Here is a 13,102-nt window from a genome sequence, read left to right on the forward strand (position 1 = left end):
CTGTCTGATCAAGCTCACTATTTCTTTGTCTCCAGGAATAATTGTGACAGCCAGAAAATTTGATCGTGAACGCCAACGGGAGTATGCGGTGACAGTGACTGCCACTGACCAGGCAACTGACCCACTGATTGGCATTTGTCAGCTCAACATCCTCATCCTGGATCATAACGACAACAGTCCCAAGTTTGAGAACATCCGATATGAGTGTAAGTAGATATTAGTATAAATTAAGTCTGAGGAATATGGAAATGAGCTAACACTAGTACTACTGCGATGTCATGCTTCTAATATTACAGGAGAGATTGGCTGCACCTAACGTTAGCCATTTACTAACATATGTTCCTCAGTTCTTAGTGTCCCCTAGACACGTCTGCTGTGATGTAACTAACTCACATTTTGTTCTGCATTCGTTTCTATATTTACTGTGCTTTGCAGTGTTTCTTTGATGAATGTGTTTCTTAATAAGCTTGCGTTTTATGTGTGTGCAGCATTTTTTATTAAATTGTAAAATATCTTCTTGATTGGTGTTTTCTGAAGTTACTGACGGATACATTATAAAAGACTGCAAATGAAGGACTCAGAGAAACACTGAGGCATAAAGCACACTTCTTCTTCTCCAATAGACTTCCTTCGTGAGGATACAATGATCGGGACTAGTTTCTTGCGGGTGGCAGCTCATGACGATGACTTTGGCACCAATGCAGCCGTCACATACTCTATGTCCAGTGAACAGCCAGAGTACCTCAGGGTCAACCCCCTGACAGGCTGGGTGTATGTCAACCAGCCCATTTCTCAGGTACCAACATGTGCACAAACGGATAATAGCAAAACATTTTGTGGGACAGTTTCAGCTTGTGTTGGTTATGTCTCTAGGACTTTCTGCTATGCATCAGATATAGCAACAGTATGAAAGGGCTACCTAGTCCTTCATCTCTTTGGATTTTTATTGGGAACTTTCGTAATTTCAATGAAAGTCTAGCAACCTTCAGATTGCAACTAAAACGACATGCTACTTCTCCGAGTGCATTGCCAGAAAAGCAAGCATAGTTTAATTCAAGCACTTTATTGCTTACAGTGAGGGGGCTGAAGTCCAGTGGCCAGTAGCAGACTGGCAGCCTGAATATGTGATAATGTCCTCACTGCCTTTTAATTTGGCATCATCTTTTCCTCATCTCACTCCCTCTAACCCCTTGCTTCACTACCAGCGAGGAAAAACAATTTTGGTGGGAATATGAACAAGCAATAGAAGAAATTGCCCCGTATTGTGCGCAAAACAAGTCAATGATTAAGCCCCCAAAAACAACTCACCATCTTCCAGTGCCAAGTGGAAGTAATGTCTGTATCCACAGCACCTTGCATCTTACACCAACACATGGCACCATGCCAGTCCTCTTGCCTGAGAAAATGGTTCACAAGAACATATCCATGTTTGAAGATACAAAAGTTTTCCACTAATGAGTACAACTGCATAAAGTGGAATACACAAGCAAGCACTAACGACATGTTTATTTCAGCCTTGGCCATTGTGACAATATTGGTTGTGTTAATTGTTAAGATCAATGATTGGATTTAAAAGAACTACAAAACTACAACAACTCTTGAAAATGGATCTCAGGTCATGTGAAAGACTTTTAAAAGGGTATAATGTGTAAAGAACCTTTGGTAACACTTTCTCTGAAGACCACATCTCTACTGCATTATGAGGACATGCACAGTGAATTATAATGCTTCATGAATACTCACAAATACACATAATGCTTTCTGGTGCAACAGTCATAACACATTATAGACTACGATGAGTTGATTTATAATTCAAGTATATAAGTCCATATAATGAACCTGGATGCTTAACTAGTTTATAATCACAACGCACTACAGATGTGGTCTTCATGGAAAGTGTTCCAGAAAAAGGCCATGAACAAAATTGACAAAACAGTGAATTTGTGGCTTTGTTCTCCAACATACGGTAATGAACCCGCACTGGGTGGACATGACTCTCGGTTAAGTTTTATTCTTCAGTTACTAAAACAGATAATTTCTCCTGAGTGCAGTGACTAAAGCTAATTGCTCTTCTAAGGGTTACACAACTCTGTTTCTCCACAGTTGGATCTATCCATGCAGTTGTTTTAAAGCGTGTTTGTTTTTACACTAATGCAGCCTACATTGAGTTTTTCCTTGCACAGAAGTGTGGAAAATGCTGAAATCTGTGTGATCTAGATTCACAATGCTCATCAGTCTGTAAGGTATCTGCCATTATCGCCATGTTACACAAATCTGCAACATAAGAACACATCAAGTGATCTTCTCTCCTCTTCTGTTTGGGCTTGTTTTTGCCACAGAGGACCTACATCACCAGGGAAATTGTGGCTACAGACGGGGGGAACAGGAGCAGTTCAGTGGAGCTGGCTGTCACCATCACCAATGTGAAGAACCAACCTCCACAGTGGGACAAAGACAGCTACAGCGTGGTCATACAAGAAAACACTGTCCGAGACGCAGCCATTGTGGTACATTGGGGTGGGGGGGGTGTTGATTGTCACACATATAGGTGCATTTCTAACACATATCACAATTTAAACACGTAAAATAGGTCCAAAGGGTAGAGAAACAGGCTTGTCATGGGTTTGATCCCTGAGCCGGGAGGTGGAAGGTGCCCTTGAGCAAGGCACTTAAACGCAACTGCAAAAGCAAGTTTCTCAGTAAAACGGTATAAAGCAAATTAAATAAGAGGCAATTCAAAGTGTTTACACTGAGGCAACACTATATACAATTAGACAAAGTAGTACTAATAAAACAGAAATACAATTATAGCGCAAGCGACTGTGCAACAATGTCTTCCTCCAAATTCAATAAAAGAAAGAAATGTGCAATAGATACATTGAACAGTCAAAGCAACTATTTACATACAGTATATTCATGCTGACATATACATAGGCACAAGAAGAAACAAATAAGCACTCGCATACAATAATGCATTCTCACACAGGCATGCACTCACAAATACTTGTACTACTGAAATACACACACTGTAGCCAGCACTCTCAGAGAAAAGTGCTTTTATGCACTCGTACAAGTAACGATTGCAGGCATGCGGACATGCGGACATGCACACACATTGTTATACTTAGTGATTATTTTTCGGTTTGTGTGGTCTCGTAACATCCTTTTGAATCATTAAGTACATTTTATTTGAAATATCAAACATTCAGTCAATCTTAGTCAATGGTTAGCAGCAAAAGAGATGAACTGTGTAATGTGTGGGATGGCAGGGATCTACAGGTGAAGGAACCACAGCTATAGAAAGATGCAGACATTCAAAAACACCCTTAATTCCATTGTGAGAAGAAGCGTGGTCTCTGCAGTAAAGTGTATTAATGAAGATGGTATGGTTGGCTGTTATGCACTGATGCAGTGACTCTCAGCAGGTTGTATTAGTTCTACCTTAGAAAAAATGTTATGGCCTAAATCAGCACATACAGTAGAGAGGCATGTTTTCCAATCCTGCACGTCTGATATGGTGTCTCATTACTGTAACTGCTATGCTTTGCAGGTTGAATATATACAGCTGGGTCACTCATAGGCTCGCCACATCACGTCCAAGATGGCATTTTTGATTTTAATTGGGGTGTATTTGGCATCAGCTGTGAATGGCCTCTGCTTAATTAGGGTATGGAGAATGAAGAAGTACGAGCAAAGTGTATTTTCCTTTGATCCCACAGGATTTCAGCGGATTGTTGTCTAGTCCAACAGTTTGAGTCTTACTGCCTTAATATTTTAGTGTTCATTATCATGGGCTCTAAAACACTTTTTTCTTCATTGGGCAGATCATGTTCCACTATTTAGAATGCAAACTTCCACTGAAGCTCAGCAGCAGCAGTCCTCGTTTCTCTTTCTGTCCTTAGCACAAGAACTGCCAACTCGTAGCATTTACCCGTGGCAGTTTTTCACTTTGTTTCAATAAAATATGCAAGAGCCCCCAGTCGGGGTCTTTTCCTAAAGTGTTTTATGTAGCACCCATACTGTTAAAAATTGTGAAGATAAAGCCAGATTTAAAATGGCCATTTATACCTGTAAGTACCAGCGGGTAAAAGTACTCAGTGTGGGGCAGTAGCAGCGTCACTAGTTTAACCATCGCTGTTTTCTGAATCAAAAAGTTTTTAAGTAGCTTAGATTTTGTATTGATCAATTAGAGGTAGTGTCCACCTAAGCTACATTTTGTCAAGCGTTTCTGAAGCTCAAGTCAAGCGGAGCGTTCTGCTGGTCGAGATGTTAACCCTCCATTTGCGAAACTCTTGCGAGATGCTTAAGTTTAGGCATTGAACAATGGTTATGGTTCAGATAAGTCGTTGGGCAGCAAGTTTAGCAAGCGCTTTTGCAAAGTTTTGCAAATTGAAGCTTACCATCTAGACCCAACCCTTTCTTCTGCAGTCTGAAGTAACAGTGCTAAGGATCAGTAGGTGGCACCACTGCCATGCAAGGACGTGTATGTGTAGTTGATGGAATACTGACAGAGGGTGAGGACGGAGAGGAATTGATCTTGAGGGACATGCACTGTTTAATTATGTTATCATGCTACAGTGCACACTGTACATTAGTGTAAGTCAGGTGGCTATCATACAGTAATATTACATAATACTTCAGTGCACTCATGCCAATAAAGCATATTGAATTGTTGCTATGGCAGTAAGGTGCATGATCGTATATGGAATTAAGTGTGCATCGATACTTGAAAATACAATAAAGGGTTAGAATAAAACGTGTGTAGTTAAACTACTTTTTGCCATGTTAATGTAGCTTAGCTTGCTACATTTCTCTGGGGGTAGCTTCAGCGTAGTGCAGCTTCATTTAATGTAGAGTAAATGGTAGCACTTTCCAACTAGCTTGTCCAACAATGCTGCCAGTGCTGGCTGCAGACCATTACTAAAAGTCCCACAGTGGTATGCAGGCTACATGAGCGAGATAGCATGTTGACATTTTTCCTTGAATCCTCTTCTTTGTTCCTAACAGACCATCAAAGCCACCTCCCCTCTTGGGGATCCCAGGGTAACTTACAACTTGGAGGACGGCATGGTCCCAGAGACCAACATGCCAGTTCGCTTCTACTTGACCCCCAACAGAGAGGATGGTTCGGCCTCCATCCTTGTTGCAGAGCCCCTAGACTATGAGACCACCAGGAACTTCATTTTGCGGGTTCGAGCTCAGAATGTCGCTGCAGTACCACTGGCGGCCTTCACCACGGTCTATGTCAATGTCACAGGTGAGCCTTTTGTAATAGTTTTTTTGTTTTATTTGAAATTGTTTTACAGATCCCCAAATGTAACTGTTTAGTTTGAAGTATATTTTCATTACCGCATCCCATGCAACGTTGTCTCCTAACACCTTTGTGTTCCTGTGTAAGAGTTTTGCTGTGAATCATGTTTTAACACAATATTTTTCATTACTTTTAGTGCTATTAACATTAACACTGTTTAATAAGCACAGTTATTTCCTAAAACCCTAATTCTCAGAATAATAACGTATATTCTGAAGAAAGATAATACTGTAATCAAGAGGATGTAGTTTTTCTCTCGTAAATGTAGATTTTAGGTTGAAAGGAAGACAGTGTTGTGAAGAAACACAAAAGTCATACAAAGACGCACACAATGTATTGTAAGTGAACACAGAAGCTGTTGAGAAGAAAGAAAAACGTTTTGCGAGGGAATAAATATGTTCTTGTGACATGAAAATTGGTTAATCAAAACAAAAGTGTTTCAAGAAAATGTCCCATTGTGTCCTTTTTTTTCAAGTAAGGACTTAAAAAGTGACTGCAGCACACTGACTAGCAGTATAACTGTTTTAAGGTAGCAGGAAAAAAGGACAAATTGGGTATTTGATGATGGCTGATCTATAAGTTAATGGAAGAATGGAAAATATTTTTACTTGATTAATTCGCAAGATGGGCTTAATGGACTATTTAGAGCATAAATTATAAAAACCATCAAGAGCAACATCAGGCTTATTGAAAAACTGAATGGCTTCTGGGCCTAGTTAAGGTCTATCAGCTCATATATTACCCAATAAAAGTGCAATCCCAAAACATGTTACAAATTATACATGTTCAGCATTATTTATTGTTTTTGTTCATTAATATGGCTGTAACGGTTTGTGTATTAGCTACGGGGGTTACAGTCCGGCGCACGCAGCCGCACGGACACTGAAAGCTGTACACCTTTAGCAACGTGTGCTGAGGTAAGCACAACAAGCGGATTGGCATGCAAGTGAGTCACAATATGCTGGAAGACCCCAGTACACTACAACAGCAATGGAGAAAGAGTTGCGTATAAGACAAGGACGGTGTGTTGGAGTTGCTCCACCATCGTGGGGATACATAACATAATCTTTGCCGTTGAATGTGCGTAAGCGTAACAAAATTATAAATACTATTACAAATGATCTGTCACCCAGATGTGCCAATCAACACTCCCAATGTCCTCCAAGTTTTATTTTTTTTTATTCTATTTATTTTGTACTTTTAATTGCATAGCTTAAGATAGTCGTACAGCCTGTTACCTTGTGGGAATGTTTGTTCAGTGTTTCTAATACAGAAATATTTGAAATGTTTCTTCTTTTTCTAATGAAAATAACATCATACCAAAGTTGCCGGTGAGCAAAATGCTACCATTCATTGCCGTACTTATTGTCTCAGTGCTTATTGCTTTTTTATTCTTGTCCTCAATGTTCAGTGTCATTGTAAAAGCTCTTTCTAAACTGATGGTACAACACATGGAGGGAGAAAGAATCTCAAGCATTTGGGAAGAACAGATCTGTCCATCACATCATAGCGCTCTCTAAGTCCGGTTGCGTTCTCATTTTCTATTAGAGTCGTTTAAACCTTGGATTCCAAAGCTACACAAATCCAAATTATCTTCAGAGGTCACCAGCTGCTGTGAGTGTGATGAGTCCAAGATTGCATCATATATGCTTAAACGCACTGCCTTACCTCCTCTGCAAAGAGAGGCACGTCGTGTAGTCGCTCTCTTAAACTTTTTGTTATCACTCATCTTTGTCTAAGAACATGTTTGCACCTCTCTAGCCTTCTATCATGTCTATCATTATTTCATGGTGCTTCTAAGTATGATTACTTTCAGTTAATACTCAGCCCATGGTTACCATATGCTTAAGTCACCATCATCACTGCTAAATATGGCGATGTTTGCTCGTCCCTGACCTTGCTCCTCAAAATAACTGCCTACCCACATGCCCCAGACTCCCCTGCATTTAATCCCCCTACAACATGCACACACGCGCATACCCCATTCCATCACTTTGGTCTTAATCCAGTGAGAAATAATTAATTCCCACAGACCCTCTCCCTTCTCTGTCCCTCGTCTAACTTCCCCTACTCCTTTCGTTCGCCCCTCCTCTCGCTTATCTGCCTTAATAAGAACGCTCTTTGACTTCTCCAGAGGCATTGAGGAGGAAAGGAGGGAGGTTTGTAATGGATTTAAGGCCCCATTTTTAATTCATAGATGAAGACATTTGCTCAGAAGAAAAGTTAGGAAAAAATGGCACATGGAGCAGCATTAGCTATAAAGTGTTGCTATGTTCATTTCTGTTATACGTTTGGCCTTAAATCAACTATCTTCAAATGTTAGTTCATGTTCTGTCTCACTGGTTCTGGGTTCTACCTGTATGTAACACTCTCGCTTCACTCTTGATAACAGATGTAAGAAAGGGCACATTTTGTGTCCATTATTATTGTTTTGACCCTTCTCTTTATGCCAATAGGGCTCGGAAAGAAACCACAACAGCAAAAATGACAATACGTCAGAGCTACATGTAAATGTGTGGATTAACATGCATCAATAAGCTAACAAAGGAAACCATGGTGGTGTGAATGCTGATCGCTTACAATGCTCTTGTCTCCCTGATTATACCTCCCACAATAGCCAGATCTTAACAGTATGAGATATAGATGTTGTCCTTCATTGCAAATTCATCAATTGGGCTTGATTCTTTATGAAGGTCCACAATCAACCACAGTCCAGGATGCTTCATTGTAACATCATAGAGAGGACTGAAGCATCTCTGTAGGCCAATATTTACCAACCATAGGAAACTTTATAGTTACTACCATTTTGTTTTTCTTCAGATGTATTCACTGTCTACAAAGTCACCTTTAAAGAAGGCTTCAAAAAAGGAATTATAATGATTCACAAAGAAAATTCTATCGGCACTTGATGTAGTTAGTGGGCGTTAAGACTGCAAACATCCCTGCATGATGTGGGGGTGTCGGGTACCGGTGGGGGTGTCGGGTACCGGTGGGGATGTCGGATACCGCTGAGACATGAAAAGTGATCCAGGAAGTTCCCTTTTAGTAACGGATGAAAAAGTTTGAAAACACTGCTCAGTGGTTTATAATACTCTAAATCAGTAAATTACAACTCTGTAAAGTTATCACAAAGACTATTATCTTTGTTACAATGATTGTGAGGTAAACAGGAGAAATATGGCTTTGACATTACAAATAAATTCTTCCAGGGGTCCACATTTAAAAACATGCATTAACAAATTGGCAAAAGGGAACTAATAGTAGTAGCATTAGCATTAGTAGTAGTACCCTTTATTTATAAAGGTGATGGCTTAGTGGTCTAGTGGCACGGCTTCCAAATATAACACCAGAAGGTTGTGAGTTCAACACCAGGGCTGCCACCTGACCCTGAGTTGCCCCAGGGAGACTGTCCCTGTAGTTAGTTCACTGTAAGTCGCTCTGGATAAGAGCGTCTGCTGAATGACCTGTAATGTAATCCAAACAACAGTTAAAAAGTACTATTCAAAATGTGAATAATACAAATTCAGTAGAAGACTATATGAACTAAAGATATAATTGCAAATACCTTGGTAAAGTGTGTTCTACACAGCACTGACTCAGTTGACCTAATACTGACGTGAACGCTGTTCCATTGTATTTGAGCTAAAACAATAGAAGCACAATCTCCCTTTGTTTTCAGCCAAACTGCAGAACTTCTAAAATCTTTCCGTCAGCACATCTGAAGAGTCTAGTTAAAGAATAAATGGTCAGAATCTCAGAAATGTTGCAGGGATCCAGACCAGACTTACATCTAATTAACAGGATCTACAATTGAATTTGCAATGGAAAGTGCTAAAATAAAATGGAAGTCAATGCAGTGCAGCAGAGTAATATGCTCTTTACATTTGATGTTACTTAGAAACTGGTCAAAATTCTGACGTGCATTGTGTGGCAATTAAGTGTATTCCAAAAGGCAATAATTATCAGCAAAACATGAAAATGTAATTGCAATAACCATTAAATGACAAGCACAAGCTGTCAAATGTGGCTAAACAGAGTAAAACAAGTGCAGGGGACTAGACATAATACATATCATTAGAGTATCCAAGATCGTGCTCATGTGATGCTTGGGAGCTTTTTATTTATTTATCTATAAAATAAAAGTCACTACTTGACATATTTTTTAAGTAACATTTTATTTAATTGATGATTGTGCTTCTTATGACCATTGGTTGCTAATATGGAGGGATGGAGATGCTATATGGATGTTTCCACCTAGTGCTGCTGACAATTTGGGGCTTGCAAAAAGCCCATCAATCATCATGACGTTTCTATCACATCCACCGACATACAATGCAAAAAGAACTGTTTGGTATATCCTAAACACACTCTCTCTTCCCATCCTCTTCCTTTTCTAGATGTGAATGACAACGTCCCATTTTTCACTTCCTCCATCTACGAGGCCTCGGTCACTGAAGGGGCACAATCAGGAACTTTGGTTTTCCAGGTCTCCGCCAATGACCTTGACTTGGGTCTCAATGGCAAGGTGAAAACCCACACACACACACACACACACACACACACACACACACACTGTTGTAAAGGTTGCATCTGGGTCAGCTTAAAGGGATGTTAAGAACTCACTTCCTTTTAGAACACATGCACTCAATTCAGTCTTCCTCTGTTTTTCTGTTCTTCCTTGCTGTGTAAATTAGCAGTTTCACTGTTATTAGCACCTGTCTATCTATATAATGGTGTCTACTTCAACCCCCCATCACCCAGATCTCCTACTCCCTGCTGGAGGATCGCAGTGGAGACCACCAGTATTTCCGTATTGACCCAGAGCTGGGATTCATCTACTCACAGAGTGTGTTTGACCGGGAGACCAAAAGCTCCTACCTGTTGGAGGTTCAGTCTATGGATGGCTGGGAGTCAGCTCGACCTGGCAAACATGGGCAGCCCAACTCTGGTGAGTAAGACTGACACTGCACAGAACAGCCTGCAACTGAACTGATGGTTAAGTTCTTACTGCTTTGGTGTTTTTGCAGTTTGTCAAGTAGTGTTACGTCTCGTGCCTTAGTGTTGAAAACAGCAATTATATGTGCTGTCATGAAGTAGTAAGGTTGAACTGTTACTGTGTTATAGCAGTCAGTGATACAAAGTAGCTGCAGTTCAGAGATGGAACTATGGATTGTGAGTTTAAAACATAGGAAACGTTTAATATTTCAATTGCCCATGACAGGTTTTTACCTGTACTCCAAAAATATGTGAAAATATCCTACAAAAAGGTGAGCCACTTCTGTAGTATACAGAGTATGTGGAGAGCTGAACACACAGCCATATGTGATGTGTTGAACTGCTGCTGCCACAGCTCCCACTCTATAGTCAGGCGTTCCCCCTGATTCTGGAACCTTTCAGGAATCTTCAGGGCTTTGCTCCCACTCATGTTAGGTGATAAGGCTTGCAGTCAGCATTCCGCTTCATTCCAAAGATGTTGGGTGGGGTTGAGGTCAGGGTCCTTCCACACCAAAAACAATGGACCTAGTTTTGTGTACGATGTCGTTGTCATGTTGGCCCTTCCCCAAACTGTTGCTACAGAGTTGGAAGAAAACTAGTGATCATATCACTGTAAGCTGTACCATTAAGATGTCCTTTAAAACTGCCCCAAAACATTATTCATCCTCCATCAGTTGACACTATGCATTCAGGCAGGTAGTGGCCTCCTGACATAATTATGCAAACCATATCATTCAAATAGTGAAGCATGATTCATCACTCCAGACTAAACATGTGTAGCGCTTCAGAGGTCTTCACCGGTACCACAAGTTGTGGTCAAACCCGAAGAGACCTGGTAATGTACTCGCTAGAATTGAACTGGATCCAGTCAAAATGCATGTAAACAAGGATCACCACCACCCAGCTGCAATGTTATCAGACTTACTTACAGTATATGATGTTTATTTGAGATATGATGTGTAGTGGCCGTTCATTATACAGTGTATTGAATCATTAGCTTTCATGTAAACATTACTAATTGTAATTGCAGGAATGATTTAGATTCTGTTGATATTAGAGTTGTAATCCAGTGTATATAGTGATGGTGGTTGCTTTTAGACTGACTGAACAAGAGGGCAAGCACGAAGAGGAGAGGGCTGTAGACAGCTGTTCTGTAGACTTCATTTAAGGCTCCAAATCTTTATTCAAGGCAGCAATAATCTCTGTTTCCCTCTTTCTGTGTCTTTCCCACATCTGCTCATCTCTCCCTACTGAATGACCAAAAGCCATCTTTCTCTTTCAGTCCGTCTCTCTCTCTCTCTCTCTTGCTCCATCTCTCCATTTCTCTCTCATTTGCTGCCAGATGAAATGCATACATGCTTCAACGGTAGAATAGGGAGACACGGAGAAATGAACAGATGTTAAGACAGATGGGTGGATGGAGAGAGATGTGTTGAATAAACAGCAAGACAGACCAGGATCTATTTTTAATAAATATGATCATAGATTATTAACAGATCTTCTCTCTAGGTTTGGCTCACTATGACATTTGTGGCTGTGTAAACAGAAGTTAAATATTAAGCAGAGCAGAGACTAAGAGACAGACAGATGACTGAGAGCAGTCAAGCTTTTGGGAGGTTTTTTTTTATTTATTTTATTTTTTTCTGTGTTATTAATATTGAATGAGGTGGCATGAAGAAGGTTGGGTGACAGGCAAATTAACAGATATTTAACACAGATTCACACAGCAAAACAAACCATCACAAGTAAATGTAATTGCAATTGTCAATTAAAGTATAGAATAATGTGAATTTTACTTTTGTGAAAAAACAAAACAGAAATTATAAATAACATTTACAAAAGCATGGCAATGTATTCTTTCAGAATGGCAAAATATTCTCTGTCACTTTTTTTTCATCCAAAGATCATTAATTATTTATTTTAAAATGATAGAATTTATATAAATCTGATTTATCCCCGATGCTCTTTAAATCAAACGCTGTTCTTCCCCATTCTATTCAGCTTCCTTTTGTTACAGATGATCGGATTCTGCTCTCAAAACTCTGATCTCCGAGTTAGAAATACTTTTAGCTTTTAAATAGTTATATTATATAGCAGTCTGAAAATCTCCCCAGGAGACTTGTGACCATTGCTGGTCATCCATTAAATCAAGAGCCAGCACATTTTACCTTCTGATGAACCTCAGGACTAAAATTATGGAGCATTAATTTGCTATCACTGTTGGAAACTATCTATCTATAATCTACAAACATGAGAAATAAATTATTATTAATAATAATAATACAACTTTATTTATACAAAACTTGTCAAATCAAAGGTACGAAGTGCTTAAAAAGACAAGAACAAATCATGTGAGGACTACAATGACATGAAGTCAGACAATTACAACAACACAAATGAAATGAGGATAAAATACCCAAAAAAGTGAATAAAAAGAGTGAGAAAGTGTTCAAATAGTATTGATTAAATGTGCTCCCTGCATTAGATATCTATTTGGTTAAATGAGGATTCTTCACCTGTATGGCTCAAAACTGAAGCTTCATATTTGAAATACCCTCTTAAGAATATTTTTCAATAACTCTGATAACACAAAATGTTTCCAGTTTCAAATCCCCATCATGGACTCCAGGAACCTAATGGGTCACTTTGCTTGACGCATTCACTTTCATTTTAGAGAATAAAAGCTAATAAATATCATATACCTATTTTTAAAATTCCTACTAACGACCCGTTAATTATAGTGGAAGCACGTAAGAAGACGTTCATTTATACTGAACACATCTTTTAATGCGGAAA

The 13,102-nt window shown here is 39.5% G+C and overlaps 1 protein-coding gene across 1 annotated transcript in view; it reads left to right on the forward strand.

The window, feature by feature from the left end:
- Positions 1–13,102, forward strand: part of LOC115023769 (neural-cadherin) — a 312,681-nt gene that overhangs the window by 138,625 nt on the left and 160,954 nt on the right. Inside the window, 6 exon segments of the mRNA XM_075074155.1 lie at positions 36–206; positions 624–796; positions 2,340–2,507; positions 5,008–5,257; positions 9,709–9,836; positions 10,073–10,259. Coding sequence (XP_074930256.1) covers positions 36–206; positions 624–796; positions 2,340–2,507; positions 5,008–5,257; positions 9,709–9,836; positions 10,073–10,259 — 1,077 coding nt within the window.

This window comes from Cottoperca gobio, chromosome 3, assembly GCF_900634415.1.
Source record: "Cottoperca gobio chromosome 3, fCotGob3.1, whole genome shotgun sequence".
NCBI lineage: Eukaryota > Metazoa > Chordata > Actinopteri > Perciformes > Bovichtidae > Cottoperca > Cottoperca gobio.